This window comes from Ursus arctos, unplaced genomic scaffold (genome assembly GCF_023065955.2).
Source record: "Ursus arctos isolate Adak ecotype North America unplaced genomic scaffold, UrsArc2.0 scaffold_2, whole genome shotgun sequence".
In the NCBI taxonomy this organism is placed as follows: domain Eukaryota; kingdom Metazoa; phylum Chordata; class Mammalia; order Carnivora; family Ursidae; genus Ursus; species Ursus arctos.
This window is the reverse complement of record NW_026622874.1, coordinates 6,608,088-6,628,392: the sequence shown is the minus strand read 5'-3', so window position 1 is coordinate 6,628,392 and position 20,305 is coordinate 6,608,088. Positions and strand designations below refer to the sequence as shown.

The following is a 20,305-nucleotide window of genomic DNA, read 5'->3' as shown; positions in this document are numbered from 1 at the left end:
TTGCTTCTTTTTCTTGCCCAACTGCTCTGGCTAGGACGTCTAGTACTACGTTGGTGAGAGTGGCTACCCTTGTCTTATTCCTGATCTTAGAGGGAAAGCTCTCAATGTCTCCCTGTTGAGTATGATGTTAGCTGTGGGTTTATTCTCTAGTTTCTTAAAATGCAAATTTAAATAGTTTTTTAAAAACATGTAAGCACTTTTTTCTGATATAAGCATTTAAAACTGTAAATTTCCCTGCAACTACTGTTTAGTGCACCCCACGAATTTTTACATGCTGTATTTTTATATTAGAAGTATTTGCTATTTTCCCTTGAACTTTCTCTTTTTACATAGGAGTTATTTAGAAGTAGAATCCTTAATTCCCAAATATTTGAATGTCTTCAGGATTCACTGTTTCACTTTCTAATTAAATTCTGTTGTGTTCAGAGAAATTCTATGTATGATTTCAATCTCGTAAAATTTATTGACATTGCCAGCAGATGGTCTGTTTTGAGAAACAAATCATGTGCATGTGCAAGGAATCTGTATTCTACAGTTTTGCGGCTTAGTGTTCAAAAATATCAATTGGATCTGGGCGCCTGGATGGCTCAGTCGGTTAAGCGTCTGCCTTCAGCTGAGGTCATGATCTCAGGGTCCCTCTGTCCCTCCTCTCTCTCTCAAATAAATAAATAAAATCTTTTAAAAATGTATCAATTGGGGGCACCGGGGTAGCGCAGTCGTTAAGTGGCTGCCTTCGGCTCAGGGCGTGGTCCCGGTGTTCCGGGATCGAGCCCCACATCGGGCTCCTCGCTGGGAGCCTGCTTCTTCCTCTCCCACTCCCCCTGCTTGTGTTCCCTCTCTCGCTGGCTGTCTCTCTCTGTCGAATGAATAAATAAAATCTTAAAAAAAAAATGTATCAATTGGACCATCGTAATTGACAGTGTTTTTCAGATTCTCTATATTTGTACTGATTTTTTTTTTTAAAGATCTTATTTATTTATTTGACAGAGAGAGAGGCAGCGAGAGAGTGAACACAAGCAGGGTGAGTGAGAGAGGAAGAAGCAGGCTTCCTGCGGAGCAGGGAGCCCGATGCGGGGCTCAATCCCAGGTTGCTGGGATCGTGACCCGAGCTGAAGGCAGACGCTTAATGACTGAGCCACCCCAGGCACCCCTGTACTGATTTTTTTTCCTCTTCTCAGTTACTGGTAGAGAGGTGACAAAATTTACAACTATGACTGTTGATTTGTATATGACTTCCTTCAGTTGTCTCAGTTTTTGCTTTAAGTAAAGTTCTGTTATGAAGGACTTACTAATGAACGTATATTAGGATTGTTGCATTTTTCTGCTGATTGACCTTTTTATCATTACCAAATATTCCTCTCCCCCTCTCTCTGGTAATACGCCTTGTCTTGAAATCTATTTTGTCTAATGTTAATATAGCCAGTTCAACTATCTAGGGTCAATATCTGCATGGCGTATCTTTTTTACCCTTTTGCTTTTAATCTATCGGTGATTTTATATTTTAAGTATAATTTTTAAAGACAGCATACTGTTAGGCATTTTTTTAGAAGATTTTATTTATTTATTTGACAGACAGAAAGAGCACAAGCCGGGGGAGGGGCAGGCAAAGGGAGAAGCAGACTTCCTGCTGAGCAGAGAGCCCGACATGGAACTCGATCCCAGGACCCTGGGATCATGACCTGAGCCAAAGGCAGACCCTTAAATGACTGAGCCACCCAGGCATCCCAAAGTTTTCTCATATCTTTATACATCCTGTCCGACCTATTCTCTACTGTAACGAGAATACCTACTTACAGACCCTCCATAAAACTGTCAGTCCTTAAAATTCTGAACAATTAACTTCTATGTCATACTATGCATTCTAACACTTCTCTGATTTGTAGTTGTATTGCACACTTTTTATCTGTAGTTATTTATACGGGGTTTTTAGAACTAATGTATTTTTTCAAGAATACAATCTCCTCCTCACTTCATCTCCAATCTCACCCCCACACTAATTTTGTTGAGCGAGAGATCATCTGTAACTTCTGTACATGGTTAAGTTGTCACGGTAAGTTATGACCAAATCTATTCTTCTCTTTTCTACCTGCATTTCATATGCACAATAAAGTCTCCTCTCTCTTATCTACCTTTCCTCTTAATTACCCATTTTTAAATATAATGGAAACACGTACCACTTTTATAACCAGAAAAAGTGATATTAATATGTCACTCGAGGTTACCTTTCATCCAGAAAATATTCTTTGATAAATCCAACCATTTTTTAATCCCTTTCAATACAGCTACTAATTTACCTACTCACTTAACACCTTGTTATTTCCTATATTCCATAAATTGTAATTTTACTTTACCAAATTATTAAGGATTAACTTAAACTTGAGATTTCGGTGGTACTTTCCTTCCGTGTCATAACTGAATGGAACACACAGAATCACATCTATGAGTTGACAGACTTTACACCCTTAAAATTCTGAGCAAACTACCTACTGAGTAATTACTATTCAGTCACTAGAAACGGACCATCCCTAAACCCAAAGAGCACGAAAACAATGGTACTTGTGAACTAACCATTGGAGATTGGTTAGAAAGGAAAATAAATGATGTGAAGGCAAAAGACAGAACAATTTAAAATTTTAAAAATTTAAACAAGGTAGAGAGATGCTTATTCCAGTGAGTTTTAAATTTCATCTTTGTGGCAGTTTGCTTTAGTTTATGCTGTCGAAGACGCTGCTCTGAACCAGTACACTTTTTCCCAAGTAGTTTAAGAACCAGATGCCACAGATGAGGAAATAGTAACTTCTACGGTACCCTGCTGTAGCACTAGAGTTTCAGCTTTTAAAATTTAAAAGCCCTTTGTCCAGTGGTTATCTAGTAGTTGTCTGGTGAAAAGTTATAAAGCAAAATGGTCATGAGCTTATGTTCACTTACCTGTAACTTTGGTTCCAATAACCAGGGGCAAAGGAATTTCATCTGGGAGATCTTTGAACTGGGAAACATCTGCAACTTTCCTTTGTTGTAACAGCCTTATTTTCTGTCGTTTCTGTTTTAATGCAGATCTCTCTTCCTCAAAAAATGCAGAAGAACATCTAGAATTATAAAAATCATATAAACTGATAACTATCCTATACAAAAACTTGAAATCAGGGGGCCCCTAGGTGGCACGGTCGGTTGAGCATTTGACTCTTAGTTTCGGCTCAGGTCAGGATCTCAGGGTTGTGAGATCAAGGCCCAGGTCGGACTCTGAGCTCAGTGAGGAGTCTGCTAAAGTTTCTCTCTCCCTCTCCCTCTGTCCCATCCCATGATCACTCGCACTCTCTCTCTCAAAAGTGAATAAATCTTAAAAAAAAAAAAATAGGGGTGCCTGGGTAGCTTAGTCAGTTTGAGTGTCTGCCCTTGGCTCAGGTCGTGATCCTGGAATCCCAGGATCGAGTACCGCCTCCAGCTCCCTGCTCAGTAGGGAGCCTGCTTCTCCCTCTCCCTCTGCTCCTCCCCCTCCTTGTTCTCTCTCTCTCTTGCTCACTCTCTCTCAAATAAAATATTTTTAAAAAATAAAAACAAATTTTAAAAAACCCCTTGAAATCAGACCATCCATCTCACCATTCCCTCTTTTCCTCTCTTTTTTTTGAGTAATGTATTTAAGAATGAGTTCTTAGAAATAATAATTGTTTCTCTTCAAAGTAAATTATATCTTTTTAAAAACAGGACTTTGCAAGACTTAAAGATTTATAAGCAAGTCTACATCATCCTTTCCTACAACGCAGGAGGATTTGTTCACCATCCTTTAACAACACTGCATCTGGATCCCAGGTTTCCTCCTGGGATGAAGTTCAATTATAATATCCTATTCAGAAGAACATGGTATTTTTCCTGTGACCCAGGGAGCACACCAGTATAGAACCAAAGATGAGGCTTACCACTGTGTAAATGTTTAATCATACTTCCTGCCTTAAAGCATAAATACTGAATTTACTCTTATCTTTAAGGGCTAACTTACTTCTATTTTTAAATACTAGGATGAACCCAAGTAACTTAAACATAGCTTTCATGCCACGAAATACATATCCGCAAAACCATCATCACAGACAAGATAATGAACGTGCGAAGGTATCAATCACTCCCCAAGGTTTCCTTGTGGCACTTTATTATCCCTCCTTCACATCCCTCCCACTTCTCAAGCAATCACTAGGTTGCTTTCTGTCATTGTAGTTTCTATCTTCTAAACTTTTATATCAACGAGCTCATCTCCTATGAGCTCTTCTGTCAGGCTTCTTTCACTCAGCATAATTATTCCAAGATTAACCCATGTTGTTACATGTATCAACGGTTCATTCTTTTTTTCTTGTTTTTAAAGATTTTATTTATTTGAGAGAGACAGACAGAGATAGTGACAGAGATGGCAAGAGAGAGCATGAGCGGGGAGGAAAGGGAGAAGCAGGCTCCCTGCTCAGGGAGCCCGACGCAGGACTCGACCCCAAGACACTGGGATCATGACCTGAGCCAAAGGCAGACACTTCACCGAGTGAGCCACCCAGGCGCCCCTCAATGGTTCATTCTTTTTATTGGAGAACAGTATCCTTCTCTTTGAATGTGTCGTAATTTGTTTATCCATTCACCTATTGGTAGACATTTGCGTTGTTTCCAGTTTGCAGTTATTACAACCAAGTTGATACAAACATTTCTGTAAAGGTTTTTGTATAAACATACGCTTTCATTTCTCTTAACTAAATACCTAGGAGTAGAACGGCTGGGTCATATGGTCAGTGTAAGTTTAACCTTTTAAGCAACCAAAGAAGTCAAATATTACCAAAGAAGATATACAGATGACAAGCCAATTTGATGCTCCACATCATATGTCATCAGGGATATGCAAATTAAATGAGACATTGCTACACATCTATTAGAATGACTGGAACACAGACAACGCCAAATGTTGGCAAGGATGTGGAACAACAGCAACTCCCATTCATTCTGATGGGAATGCAAAATGGCATGACCACTTTGGAAGATAGTTTGGTGGTTTCTTATAAAACTAAACAGTCTTGCCATACAATCCAGAAACCACACTCTTTGGTATCTACCCAGATGAGCTGAAAACTTATGTCCACACCAAAACCTTAACACGGATGTTTACATCAGTTTTACTCATAATTGCCAAAACTTGGAAGCAACCAAGATGTCCCTTAGTAAGTGAATGGATAAAAAAACAGTAGTATATTTAGACAATGGAATATTATTTGGCACAAAAAAGGATGAACTATCAAGCCATGAAAGATACAGAGGAACCTGAAATGCACATTACTAAGCGAAAGAAGCCAATCTGAAAAGGCTGCATATGGTATGATTCCAACACATGACATTCTGGAACATGCAAAACTCTGGAGACAGTAAAAAGATCAGCAGTTGGCATGAGCTGGGGCCATGGGGAGAGGAAGGAATAAGTGGAGCACAAAACATTATTAGAGCAGTGAAAATACTGTGTGTGACATTATAATGATAGATATTATGTCATTACACATTTTTTCAAAACCCACAGAATACAAAACCAAGAGTAAACCCTAATGTAAACTATGGACTTGGGAGATTATGATGTGCTGATACAGACGCATCAACTGTCATAGTGTATCGCTGTGGTGGAAGATACTGGTAAGGAAAGCCGGGTACTTGCGGGGGCAGGGAGTATATGGGAAATCTCTCCTCTCAATTTTGTTGTGAACCTAAAATTCTCTCAAAAAAATAGTCTTTAAAAAACAAAAGAGAAATCATCAGTTTTTCAAAGTGGTTACACCATTTTATAATTCCCCTCAGCAGCACACAGGATTCCAAGTTTCCCTATAGCCTCACCAACACTTGGTATGCTTAATCTTGTAAATTTTAGACACTGTGGGTTCATTTGCATTTTTCTATGGACTAATATGTTGAATATCTTCTCTAGTATTTCTTTGACATCCTTAGATCTTTGGTGAAGCATCTACTGAAATCATTCTGCAATTTGTTAATGGGGTTTATTCTTTTTTTGCATTTTTTTCATTGACGTGAAAATGACATACAGTGTTATAGTAGTTTCGGGTGTACAACATAACGAGCTGACAATTTTAAACACTATTCAATGCGGACCACAGTAAGTGTAGTTGACACCTGTCACCACATGCTATTACAATATTATTGATTATATTCCCTATGCTGTACTTTTCTTTTTAATCTCCATGACTTGTTCTTTTTATAACTGGAAGTCTGTACCTCTTAATTCCCTATACTTATTTTACCCACCTCCCCTCTGCTAACCACCAAGTCTGTTCTCTGTATTTAAGAGGTTTTTTGTCTTTTTTTTTTAAGATTTTATCTATCTATTTGACAGAGAGAGCCAGTGAGAGAGAACAAGCAGGGGGAGTAGCAGAGGGAGAGGGAGAAGCAGGCTCCCCATTGAGCAGAGAGCCCGATACAGGTCTCAATCCCAAGACCTCGGGATCATGACCCGAGCAGAAGGTAGACGCTCAACCAACTGAGCCACCCAGGTGCCCCTTTTTTCGTTTTTTCGTTTCTAAACATGAGTGAATCATATGGTATTTGTCTTTCTTTGTCTGACTTATTTCACTTAGCATAATACGCTCGAGGTCCATCCATGTTGCTGCAAATGGCAAGGTTTCATTCTTTTTTATGGTTGAGTAATATTCCATTGTGTGTGTGTGTGTGTGTGTGTGTGTGTGTGTGTGTTCTTATAAATGAGGAAAATATTAAAAACATCATCACCAAGGTCATCTTTTAATACAGAAATAAAATATTACCAGTTCAATTAAAAGTTCTCCTTGCATTTCATCACAATCTACAGAAATCATTAAAATTAAATTCTGTTTCTACTTGCCCAAGTCACTCTATATTTCCATGCCTTCCCTGGATTTTCCCACCATCTACAGTGAAAGAGTCTTGTGCATGCTTTTACTAGGCAGAGAGACATAATATGAGAACTAATCTAACAGATTTCAAAATTTCACTCGAAAGTAATATACGGTTTTCCAATGTGTTAGAAAGCAAGATAACACTACATAAGGAAAAGTCATTTCACATGAAAAGTAATTTTCAGAAAACAACATATTGGATAGATTCAATTGATTTTTCTTTCTGGGGTTTGTTTTTTTGAGATAGCATATGTTTTGACTTTACTGAGGTGTCACAGACATATAACACACTATGTAACCTTCAGGTGTACAACAGTGTGAGTCAATATTTGTATATGTTGTGCAATGATCACCACGCTAAGTCTAGTTAACATCTGACACCATATATAGTAACAACATTTTTTTCCTTGGGATCAGAACTTTTAAGATCCGCTGTCAGTAACTTTCAAATGCTTTACAGTATTAGTAACTATAGTAATCACACTATTCGCTACACACCAGGACTTACTCTATAACTGCACGTTTGTACCTTTTGATCCCCTTCATCCATTTTGCCTACCTCCTTATCCCATTTTTATTTATTTTTATTTTTTATTTTTTAAAATATTTTATTTATTTGACAGAGAGAGACACAGAGAGAGAGGGAACACAAGCAGGGGAAGTGGGAGAGGGAGAAGCAGGCTTCCTGCAGAGCAGGGAGCCCAATGCGGGGCTCGATCCCAGGACCCTGGCATCATGACCTGAGCCGAAGGCAGACGCCCAACTGACTGAGCCACCCAGGCACCCCATCCCATTTTTATATAAAGTAAAATACGTACTTGTAAGAAGGCGTTTGCAGTGATAAACGGTTTTTAAAAAGATAATAACAATGTATGGATACCCTGAGAGCTTATTAAATACAGCTGCCTCCTGAAAAACATGGATGTGACCACCCACATCCACTTATACATGGATATTTTTGACAAATGCAGTACAGTACTGTAAACATATCTTCTGTTCCTTATGATTTTCTCAATACATTTTCTACAGTATACTTGACATACACATGACATACAAAATATGTGTTATTGACTGTTTATGTTATCAGTAAGGCTTCCAGTCAATAGTAAATGACTAGTAGTTAGGTTTTCGGGGAGTCAAAAGTTATATGTAGATTTTTGACTGTGCGGGGTTGGCGTCCCTAACCCCCATGTTGTTAAAGGATCAGCTATATTTTCTACTGCATTCTTAAATATTTTTTGGAACATAGTGGGGCATAGATAATGTAAGAAAATTATACTCAAAGCCTGTAATTTGAACAAAAATGGAATTGTACATGTAATTGTAAGACACACAAGTATAAAAAGCACCTACATTAAGGCTGGTTAACAGGATATATTTAACATATAATTATTCTGAAAAGTTATGTTTCAGTACTAGTCTTTGTGAAGATGAAAAAGAATCAATGTGGTAATGATATTACCAACTAACTTAATGATTTTATTTTAAATAAAAATATTATTTTTACCTCCGTGGTTTTCCCATAAGTCGCCTGATTTTTCCCCATTCTACTCTTGTTAACTTTCTTGTTTTTAAATTAGGAAAGGATTCCTTCAGGCATACACAGAAGTCATTATCGCCTTCAAAAAGTGGTCTGTAAAACAGAAATGGTATTTTAATGGTTAAGACACAATGAGTTACTTCAGAGGCATAAATTTCAAAATGTTTTCCAATTTTCAACATTATACTAATCACCAAATGCCATCTTTTACTTCTACCCAGAACATATACAAAATAGGTACAAATTCAAAGTGCTAAAACTAAAAATGGCATTTGTGAAACAACATGTACAAGTTACTCAAGAAATATTGTCTGTGCTGGAGATTCTAGGAGACACTGATTTTTGTTAAATCTCATATATGAGTATATCCTAGTATATCCTAGCACCGTCATTATATCCAGTGGGGATGAACAATGTTAGCCACAATGTATCCTTGTCCCAAAGGTAATACCAACACCAAGGAGTCCTCTTTGAGATTAAATCAGTTTTAGAAAACTAGAAGATTCTAAGGGGTTAGGTCATGATCCCAGGGTCCTGGCATCGGGCTCCTTGCTCAGTGGGGAGTCTGCTTCTCCCTCTCCCTCACTCCCTGCTTGTGCTATCTCTAAAATAAATAAATAAAAATCTTTAAAAAAATAAAGAAAAAAATATGTCTTGTTCATTACAAATAAGGGAGCTTTGTTCTAGGGCATCTCCACTCCATGGTCTTTGTAAATTATAATATAGATTATACTTTCATTTGAGTTTTCTCAAAAATGTATAACCACTTCTGCAAAGGAGAAAGGGGAAAAGCAAACTATGAGGAATGGAAATGGATCAAAGTAGAATGAAGAACAGAAAAAAGAAATCAGGAAAAAAAAGAATCAAAACAGGATTACAGAAAACAGCTAATAATGCTTGAAAAACTTAAATTTCTGATTCAAGTGATATCCACGATATAAGCCATGATACATACTTATCTATATTTGAGTAGAACCATTCATATATGCACCATTTGTGTGCTTTGGGAAGCTTGAGTAGGTTACGTAATCGAAAACCAATCTTCTGTGAGGCTTTCTTATCTGGTGTAGACATTGTTGCTGTAAATTTCTATATAATAAAAAATAGAGATTAATTTCAGGTCCGCCAAGTAAAAATGAACACCTATAACATCGAATACATTTGTAAAAAGGTAGATTATGATTAAGTACTCAAAAAGATTCAACAACATAAAACTTTTTGTTATTAATTAACAAAATAAACATTGCGATTATTTCTTACAAAGTTAAAGCTTCCAGTTTCATAACATATTCTGACAAGGAAAGTGAAAACATTTGCCCCAACCATGTTTGTACTGCTGTACAATTTCAATTTAAGTACGTAGGAAGAAGATAATTGTGACAGAGAAACACAGAAAATGCAAGCAAACAAGCACTAGGCCCAGAAGGTTTCACCAGTGAATTCCGTATCAATCACAGCACCAATGCTATTAAGATGTTTTAATTCAATGAAAAACAAAAAAAAGAGTGCTCCCCAACTATTTTTATAAAGACAGCATAGACAGATAAAATCTACTGAAGTATAATAAAAGAAAATCTGAAAACAAAATCACTTGTTTGCATGAATTTTATTTTTTTAAGATTTTATTTATTTACTTGAAAGAGAGAGCGAGCGAGCCCATGAGTGGGGGTAGGGCCAGAGGGAGAGGGAGAAGCAGATTCCCCATTGAGCAGGGAGCCCAATGAGGGGCTCAATCCCAGGAACCCGAGACCATGATCTGAGCCAAAGTCAGACACTTAACCGACTGAGCCACTCAGGCCTCCCTGCATGAATTTTAAAAAGGCTTGGAAAGATCCTCCATGCTCATGGATTGGAAGAATTAATACTGCTAAAATATGCATACTATCTAAAACACTCTAAAATTCAATGCAATCCCTATGAAAATTCCAACGGCATTTTTCACAGAAGTAGAACAATCCTAAAATTCGTATGGAATCACAAAATATCCTGAATAGCCAAAGCAATATTGAGAAAGAAGAACAAAGCTGGAGGTATCAAGCTCCCAATTTCAAACTGTATTACAAGCTACAGTAATCAAAATAGTATCATACTGGCATAAAAACAGATACACAGGTCAATATAACAGAAGAGAGAGCCCAGAAATAAATGCATGCATATATAGTCAATTAATTTACAACAAAGGAGGCAAGAATACACAATGGAGAAAGGACAGTCTCTTCAATAAATGGTGTTGGGAAAACTGGACAGGCACATAAAAAAGAATGATGCTGGACCACTATCTTTACATCATACAAAAAAGTAGCTCAAAATAGATTAAAGACTTGGGGCCCCTGAGTGGATCAGTCTGTTAAGCATCCTACTCTTGATTTTGGCTCAGGTCATGATCTCAGGGTGGTGAGATTCAGTGCCGCACTGGGCTCCACGCTGGGCAGAGAGCCTGCTTAAGATTATCTCTCTCCCTCTGCTCCTCCCCCTCTCTAAAAAAACATAATAAAAAATAAATTTAAAAAAACAGATTAAAGACTTGAATGTAAGACCTGAAACCATAAAACTCCTAGGAAAAAATGTAAGTGGTAAGCTCCTAGACACTGGTCTTGGTGATGATTTTTTTGGATTTGACACCAAAAGGCATAAAAAAAAAATTAATAAATGGGGCTACATCACACTAAAAGCCTTCTGCACAGCAAAGTAAACCATCAACAAAATGAAAAGGCAATCTATAGAATAGGTGAAAATATCTGCAAATTGTTTATTTGATAAAGAATTAATATCCAAAATATATAAAAACTCATGCAACTCCATAGCAAAAAAACCAATCCAATTAAAAAATGGGCAGAGGATCTGAAGAGACATCTTCCCAAAGACATACAGATGGCCAAGAGGGGCATGAAAAGGTGCTCAACACATCACTCATCATCAGGGAAATGCAAACCCACAATGGGATATCACCTCATACCTTTTAGAAGGACTAAATCAAAAAGATAAGAAATAACAAGTGTTGGTGAAAATGTGGAAAGAAGGTAACCCTTATGCACTGTTGGTGGGAATGTAAATTGGTGTGGCCGCTATGGACAACAGTATGGAGGGTCCTCAAAAAAAATTAAAAACAGAACTACCTTATAATTCAATAATTCCACCACTGGGTATTTATCTGAAGAAAACAAAAACACTAACTTGAAAAGATAGCTGCACGCCAATGCTCACAGAAGTATTATTTACAGTAGCCAAGACATGGAAGCAGCCTAAGTGTTCATCAATGGATGAATGGATAAGGAAAATGTAGTGTACACACACACACACACACACACACACACACACACAAGGAATACCATTCAGCTCTAAAAAAAGAATGAAACATGCCATTTGCGATAACACCAATGGGCCTTGAGGGCATTATGCTAAGTGAAATAAGTCAGAGAAAGACAAACACCAAATGATATCACTTATACGTGAAATCTAAAAAAACTCCCCTGAAAAACAAAACAGACCAAAAAAACCAAACCAACCCAAACCAAAAACAAACCAAACCCCATACACAAACCAAACTCATAAATACAGAGAGCAGATTGGTGGCTGCTGGGAAGGGGGGAGTGAAATGGATTGAAAGGGGTCAAAAGGTACAGACTTACAGTTATAAAATCAGTACGTCGTGGGGATGTAAGGCACAGCATGGTGACCATAGTATATATTGTATTGCATATTTAAAAGTTCCTAACAGATAGATTTTTTTTTTAAAAAGATTTTATTTATTTATTTGACAGAGATAGAGACAGCCAGTGAGAGAGGGAACACAAGCAGGGAGAGTGGGAGAGGAAGAAGCAGGCTCACAGCAGAAGAGCCCAATGTGGGGCTCGATCCCACAACGCCGGGATCACGCCCTGAGCCGAAGGCAGACGCTTAACCGCTGTGCCACCCAGGTGCCCCCTAACAGAATAGATTTTAAAAGTTCTTATCACAAGAAAAAAAATTTGTAACTGTGGTGACAGATGTTAACTATATACTTAATGTGGTGATCATTTCACCATGTACACAAATATCAAATCATTACGCTCTGCACCTGAAACTTACATGATGTTATCTGTCAATGCTATCTCAATTTTTTAAAAGCTTAAAAAAAAGGTACCAGGGCACCTGGTTAACCAGTTGGTTAAGTGACTGCCTTTGGCTCAGAGGTCATGATCCTGGAGCCCCAGGATCAAGTCCTGCATCAGGCTCCCTGCTCAGTGGGAAGTCTGCTTCTCCCTCTGCCCCTACCTCCTGTCGTTCCCTCTCTCACTCAAAATAATAAATAAAATCTTAAAAAAAAAAAAAGGTACCAGATAAACATCATCAGAACATCAAAAGAATACCACACAATCAAGTGGAATTTGTGTCAAGAATGCAAGGATGGTCCAGCATTAGAAAACTGTGCCATTACCAGAGCCTGTAAAGGTGAACCCACTGGGGCTGGCTGGGGGAAAAGAGGAAGCTTGTTCCAGAAGGAACTGCCTGAGGGATCGTAAGGGATTTCTAAATATGGGAAAGGGGGAAATAAATCACTTGCTGAAGTCGATTGTATATTTGTTTTCCAGGCCTGAAGAAAGAACAAGGCCTATATCACAGGAATCCAGTTCTTCAGGAATAACAAAAGGAAATTTTCAGGTCATTTTTTGTACGACCTAGTATGGAAAGTAGCTTATATTTGTTTCAGCCTTTCTAAATAAAAAGTTTAACCTTCAAAAACAAACAAACTCTGTCATTAGAAAAAAGTGTCATTATTAATGAATAAAAACAATAAAAATCAGGTGGTCACCTCTACAGGCGCTAAAGATACTGGATAAAATTCAATATTCATTAACAAAAACTCTCAACAGAATTAGATAGAATGACTGAAAATATACAACATACCAAAAGTTAAATGATACAGCTAAAGCAGTGCTTGTGGCAGGGGAGGCAGGAGAGAGACTAATTTATAAGGTAAATGCCTATATTAGAAAAGGACAAAGATCTCAAATAAATAACCTATTCCTCCAACTTAAGCTAGAAAAAGAAGAGCAAAGAAAACCCAAAGCAAGCAGAAAGAAGAAAATAAAAATTAAAGCAGAAATACGTGAAATAGAAAAATAAGAGACAAAAGGATGAAACCAAAAGTTCTTTGTCTTAAAGATTTTATTCATTTATTTGAGAGCGAGAGAGTGCACGAGAGACAGCAGGGGGAGGGGAGCAGCAGAGGGAGAGGGAGAGGCAGACTCCCCGCTGAGCAGGGAGCCTGACTCAGGGCTCGTTCCCAGCACCCTGAGATTGTGACCTGAGCCGAAGGCAGACACTTGACCAACTGAGCCACCCAGGTGCCCCCAAAAGTTCTTCGAAAATATCAACAAAACTGACAGGCCTTTAGCTCTACTGACCAAGAAAACAAAAATAGATGGATACTTTCTTAACCTGTAAAATTTATTTCTCCTCATTCCAATCCAAAAGTCATTATCATATTCAATGTTAAAATACTAAAAACATTGTCATTAAAGTGAGGAATGTGACCAAGATGTTGACTATCACTACAATTTTTTAACATTGTTTTGATGGAATTATCCAATAAGAAGAATAAAAACTGTAAAGGAGAAAATAAAACCATTATTTGCAGGTGATATGACTGTCCTCGAAAACTCAAGAACAACTATAACCGTGTAAAACAGTAAGAGAATTTAATAAAGTGGGCAATACAAAGCTGACACAAATCAATATCTTAAAAAAATCACTACTTTTCTCTAAATACGTGAGAACCAGTTACAGACAATAAAACAGAAGAAATATCCTGTTTATGAAAGCAAAAATGACAAAAGTATTAAATACTTTTGTATTTAGGAATACACTTAACAAATGTTCAAGATCAACACGGGAAAATATTTTAAAGTCTACAGAGGGACACTGAGGCTTGAATAAGTGGAACTGAAACCAGTTCTTGGGTAGAGAGTCTCAATGCTACAAATATGTTACATAACATAAATGAATTCATAATATTAGGGTAATGCCAGGAAAAATCCCAACAGGGTTTTTTTCCTAGTCAAGTTGATTCTGAAGTACCTACAGAAAAATAAAGGTGCAAGAATATTTAGGAAAACCTAAAAATAGGATATGTAATAATGTCTTACCAGACAAAAACAATTTGATACTAGCACATATAGAGACATACTAGTCATAGACAGATACAAAGTCTAGAAATAATCCCAAATATATACAGAAATGTAGCTTGTGATACAGGCAGCATTTTAAATCAATGTATAAAAGATGGATTACTCACTCAATGTTAACAGGACAACTAAGTAGTCCTCTGGGAGGGGGAAAGAAGCGAGGTTGCAGTATAACCCAATCCTTAACTCCAAAATAAATCCAGATGGATTGAAAATTTAAGCATCAAAAAAAAAAAATGAAATAAATTTGAGTCAATTAATAAAGTATAAATTTTAGACTAGGGAAGATCTCTCTGAGTAAGTATAAACCCAAGAAGTCATAAAAGGAAAGACAGTTCTATGTGACCCTTAAATTTTTTTTCAATCCTACATGGTAAAAATACAGAAACAAAGGGAAAAGACAAACTACAAACTGAAAAAAATTACAACCAATGTAAGTAGCCAAAGGGCTAATATTCTTAATTATATACAAAATTAATTATATACAAAATTATATACAAATTATATACAAAATTCTTACAAATGAATAAGAAAATGACCAAGAATCTAACAGAAAATAGGAAAAAAAGACAAACAGTTTACAAGAAAGAAACTGTTTTTGAACATACATGAAAAGTACCTCGACGTCACTCATAGATGAAATACCACCTAGAACCAAGGAGATGCTATGAATCAGATTGGCAATAACCTAGATGTTTGTTTATATACTGAGCTGACAAGCATTTGGGAAAACAAGCACTATGATGTCTTGTTAGTAGAAAATATAGACCAGATATGCCTGGGTGGCTCAGTTGGTTAATCGTCTGTCTTGGGCTCGGATCATGATCCCAGGGTTCTGGGATCGAGCTCCGCATCAGGCTCCTTGCTCAGCAGGAGCCTGCTTCTCCCCCTGCCTGCCGCTTTCCCTGCTTGTGCGCTCTCTCTCTGACAAATAAATAAATAAAATCTTAAAAAATATATAGAGAGACCAGTACAATGTCCTTGTACAATAATATAAAATGTCTAAATGTGCATATCCTATGATACAGCAATTCCACATTTCAGGCATCTGTCCTAGAAAAACACTTGCAGTGCTTGCGGCAGGGGTGTTCACTACAGCATTGTCTGTAAGAGTAAAAACTAAGAAACCACTTAAATGCTCATAAATAGAAGAAGGTATAAACTACAGTATCATAAGGCTGAATAATATATAACGGTAAAAAGAAAAATATTGAAGGCTGCCTGTCATTGATCTAAATCAATCAGCATGGCCAAATCTCAAAACTAGACTTTAAATGAAAAACTGAATTACAGAATGATGATTTCTATGAATACATATATAAAATTTTAAGAAAGGTCTATAAACATCTAAAAGGCTAATCAAACTAATTCCAGTGGTTACCAGTTAATGAGGGAGGTAGATCTAGAGAACTGGTAGAGGTAAAAATTAACTTTTTATTTTTTGTTAAAGCCTTTAACTTTTGAAAAATTGTAAATTTATAGAAAAGTTGCAAAGATAGTACTGAGCTCCCACATGCCCTTCACCCAGCTTTCCCTAATGGGAGCATCTAATATAACCACGGTTTGTCAAAACTAAGAAACGAACACTGGTACAACACTATTAACTAAACTACAGACTATATGTGGATTTCTTCAGTTTTTCTATTAACGTGTTTTTTCTGTCCCAGAATCCAATTCAGAATAGCACCGGTACTTTAAAAAATTAACTTCAAAATGTAAAAAAATATTTGTAAGCTGGGAGTGGTTTAGCATAAATAACAACCAAATTATTATAAAATATTATTATCAGGGGCGCCTGGATGGCGCAGTCGTTAAGTGTCTGCCTTTGGCTCAGGGCGTGATCCCAGAGTTCTGGGATCGAGCCCCGCATGGGGCTTCTCCACTAGGAGCCTGCTTCTTCCTCTCCCACTCCCCCTGCTTGTGTTCCCTCTCTCACTGGCTGTCTCTCTTTGTCAAATAACTAAATAAAATCTTTAAAAACAAAAAAAAGTAGTAACATTTAAAAATAAATAAATAAAATAAAATATTATTATCAGAAAAAGTGCTATTTTTCTTTCTGTTGAGTTACTAACCCAGATTTTATTTAAATAGGGTATTGGTGGTTCCGTGGCTATAAAACTGTGTTAAAGATCCCCTGGCTAGAGGTAATATAAATTACCACAACTTCCTCGAATATTTAGTAGAATCTTCCAAATTAAAACTACAGTGAGATACCACCTGACGCCTGTCAGAATGGCTAAAATCAAAAACACAGGAAATAACAAGTGTTGGCAAGGACACGGGGAAAGGGGAACCCTTGTACGCTGCTGGTAGGAACGCAAACTGGTGCAGCCACTCTGGAAAACAGTAAGGGGGTTGCTCAAAAAAATTAAAAATAGAACTACCTTCTGATACAATAATCCCACTCCTGGGATTCGAAAAGATAGATTCTATGTTTACTGCAGCATTATTTACGACAGACAAGATACGGAAGTAGCCCGAGTTTCCATCCAGAAATGAATGGATAAAGGAGAGGTGGTATATATACAATACGGAATATTAATGAGCCATAAAAAAGAATGAAATCTTGCCATCTGCAACAACATGGGTGATGCCACAGAGGATAGTGCTAAACGAAGTAAGTCAGAGAAGATGAACACCACATGACTTCACTCACACATGGATTTTAAGAAACAAAACAAACAAAGAAAAAAAAGAGACAAAAAACCCCGGACTCCTGAATACAGAGAACTGGTGGCTACCAGAGGGAAGGTGGGTGGGGGAGTAGGTGAAACAGGTGAAGGGAGTTACGAGTACGCGTGGCGTGGGGCACCTGGCTGGCGCAGTCAGTTAAGAGTCCGACTCTTGCTTTTGGCTCGGGTTGTGATCTCAGGGTTATGGGATCGAGCCCCTGCATCGGGCTCTGTGCTCAGCTCAGAGTCTGCTTGAGATTCTCCATCTCCCTCTGCCCCTACCCACTCTGCTCTCTCTCTCTCTCTCTCTAAAATGAATAAATAAATCTTAAAAAAGAGTACACTTATCACAATGAGCACTCAGTAATGTATAGAATTGTTGAATCATTGTACTGTATACCTGAAACTAACAAAACCCTGTTAATTATACTTCAATTTTAAAAAAGTTAAAAAGCTAATGAGAAGATATTGAATAAATTAATCTCTTACTGAAAAAAAATGCCAAAAATGAAAAAGAAGATATGACTTCATACTACACAGTTTCCTCTTTCGGATAAGGAAGTATTCAACACACTTTCCTCAGTGATAAAGTAAAATGTTTCCCTCCCTCTTATTTCCATGCAAAACTCCAAACTGATTGCCTACTGCCAAATCCATCTGCTTAACGTCCACTCTCCTCTCCACGCTTAAAAGTGTGCGTTTGTAAGACTGAGGACCGACTTTCTACTCCCAGAAAAAGTCGATCAATAAAATAATGGCCTTTCTAGGTAATTAATATAGGAGCTGAGTTGGAGCACTGACTTAAAAAAAGAACTTGTTACTCAAAATGTAATAGAATAGTAAAAAATAAACTTTATTATGCTGAGCAATTGCTCATTTCCTTTCACATGGAACAATACGCTAGCGACACACATACCTGTGGGACCATTGCGACTCTCTGGTTTCTTTTGGGTGACCTTGTATTTATCTGTCTGTCATCTTCATCAGAAAAGAGTCGACTTCGTTTTGAGTTTCTGAAAGGCTATGGTAGAAATTTGTTTAGTTAATAAAAAAACTGAACACATCCCATTTTTATTCCAAAATGCAATTCTATATTTGGGAGACAGAGCTGACGCTGGACTGTAAGCAGCCTGGAAGGGTAAGTAAGGATGGGTAATACAAAGGACACCACGTCGAATACAAAGAAGCTCAGATTTACAAACTAGTACAGATTTATGCAACTTGTTTACAATCAAAACATCTAGCTGATGACTAAATGAAACACCTAGCTGATGACTAAAACTGGAACCCAAGTATCCTTAGCAGCCTTGAATGGTGACGAGAGGAAAACAAGTTCTGGAAATTCCAGTTCTCGTTATGTTAGTGCTCAGATTAATAGCAGTTGGGTGTATCACACGTTGTGTTGGCTGCATGGGGCTGGGCTGGACGAAGTTACTAGATCACTCTAGAGAGTCAATCTCAATGTATAATAATGCACTAGATGCGCTGTGAAAAATTGTTAACCGAATTTCCATCTGTGAATAAAAGTACAAGACACCTGTCACAGGTATTTGGTAAGTGACTATAGGCTAAACTAGACTGCAGAACCAGAACTAACTTGTTGAAATACCCAAAGGACATCATGCACTAAAGGGTCTGTAATAGGAACAATTTTACAGTCCACCCTAGGTTCAGGGGCCTCATCAAAACAGAAGAAGAGAAATAATATCCCAATCATACCAACATCCTGTTTCAAATCCTTCTCCCACCCCTGCAGACAGACTTGCATGCCCAGTCGGAAGAGAGGTAGGCACAGAGGGCTAACAACATATGGGCAGCGTCCAACTGGGTCAAGGCTAGAGGTACTGACCCTTGAAATTAAACCTACTGAGAATCTTAATACTCCACCACCCTGAAAGAAGACCCTTGTACCCTACATGTACTTACCCTTGACCTACACAAGATTTTATTATCTTACCACTTACTTATACATCTTTTTGCAGAGACCAGAACCATGTGAAATTTTTTATACTCTAAATAAAGGATGATTTGGGGTTGTTAGAGTTTTTTTTGTCCTGCCAATTTAAAGAAACTGCAATTACTTAACAATGCTTACTGATGACTAGATTATCAAAGGCTATAGACTGTTAACCTAAGTATGATCGTACACTACACTCAATGGCGCTTAAAGACTCAAATGCTTGGAGTCGGGGAGAACCTTAGAAAACTCTTACTGGTCTGTAAGAGTTGTGTACATGACAATCATACAAACAATTTAGCTATCATATTCTAAAGAGTAAGAAAAACTAATCCCTTACCATCTCCACAGCGGAGCCCGTATTCCTGCCTTTCCAAACAGGTGTTTTTTGTAAAGAGCTGTACTTTTCATTCCATGTGTTAGATAAGCTTCCCTCTGTAATAAGTAATTATTACTAGTAAGATTTAGGTTTAGTTCAAAGGATTTTATACAATGAACATTGCCTTTTTATTAATAGCAATATATCTGAGATATTTAACAACAAGGAAAAAATATACTGCCCACAGTAATTTTGGTTTATTACAAATTAAAAATCTCTTCTGTATCTTTTTGTCAAACTCTACATAATTTGACAAGGCAGTGCATCGTGAAAGTATTAAATTCTCATATTAAAATATGTGTGGCTTCTTTGTGTTTTTAGTAATTCCTTTATTCTAATTTGCTAAGAAGCTTAAGTACAATCTGATTGAAAACAGTGCAGTGGAAAAATGGAAAAAGCTTCTAATCTTCAATTTAGAGTATACGTCTAAATGTTTCCTGCTTCAATAAGTGAAACCGTGGATATACAAAAATAAAATGTGTGGGTGTTTCTGTTTTCCTTGATTTGAAGAAATGTCTTCAGAATTGTATGCAACCAGAAAAGAATCCAATCAAGTAACTGATTAGACATATTATGAAAATACAGAATGGTGAGTTTAATTTTTATAAAAAGGATATGTTTATTAGAGAAAGACAAAGAAAGCTGGGATGAAAACACACAAGATAGTTATTTTCATTTCTTCGAGCTGCTCATCAGC

At 37.2% G+C, this 20,305-nt stretch overlaps 1 protein-coding gene and 1 non-coding gene across 3 annotated transcripts in view; one reads left to right on the top strand and one right to left on the bottom strand.

Annotated features, from left to right (window-relative positions):
- The window catches only part of LIN9 (lin-9 DREAM MuvB core complex component), a 63,079-nt gene that overhangs the window by 34,837 nt on the left and 7,937 nt on the right, over positions 1-20,305 (bottom strand). For both annotated transcript variants that reach the window (XM_026509512.3, XM_057315433.1), the window contains 5 exons: positions 19,570-19,664; positions 18,189-18,293; positions 9,389-9,522; positions 8,401-8,526; positions 2,929-3,086 (listed from right to left, as the gene is read on the bottom strand). In XM_026509512.3, coding sequence (XP_026365297.1) covers positions 2,929-3,086; positions 8,401-8,526; positions 9,389-9,522; positions 18,189-18,293; positions 19,570-19,664 — 618 coding nt within the window. The remainder of the gene's footprint in view (positions 1-2,928; positions 3,087-8,400; positions 8,527-9,388; positions 9,523-18,188; positions 18,294-19,569; positions 19,665-20,305) is intronic.
- Positions 12,804-12,930, top strand: LOC113263000 (small nucleolar RNA SNORD22). The gene has a single exon (XR_003319019.1). It is a non-coding gene; the product is annotated as a small nucleolar RNA SNORD22 (small nucleolar RNA).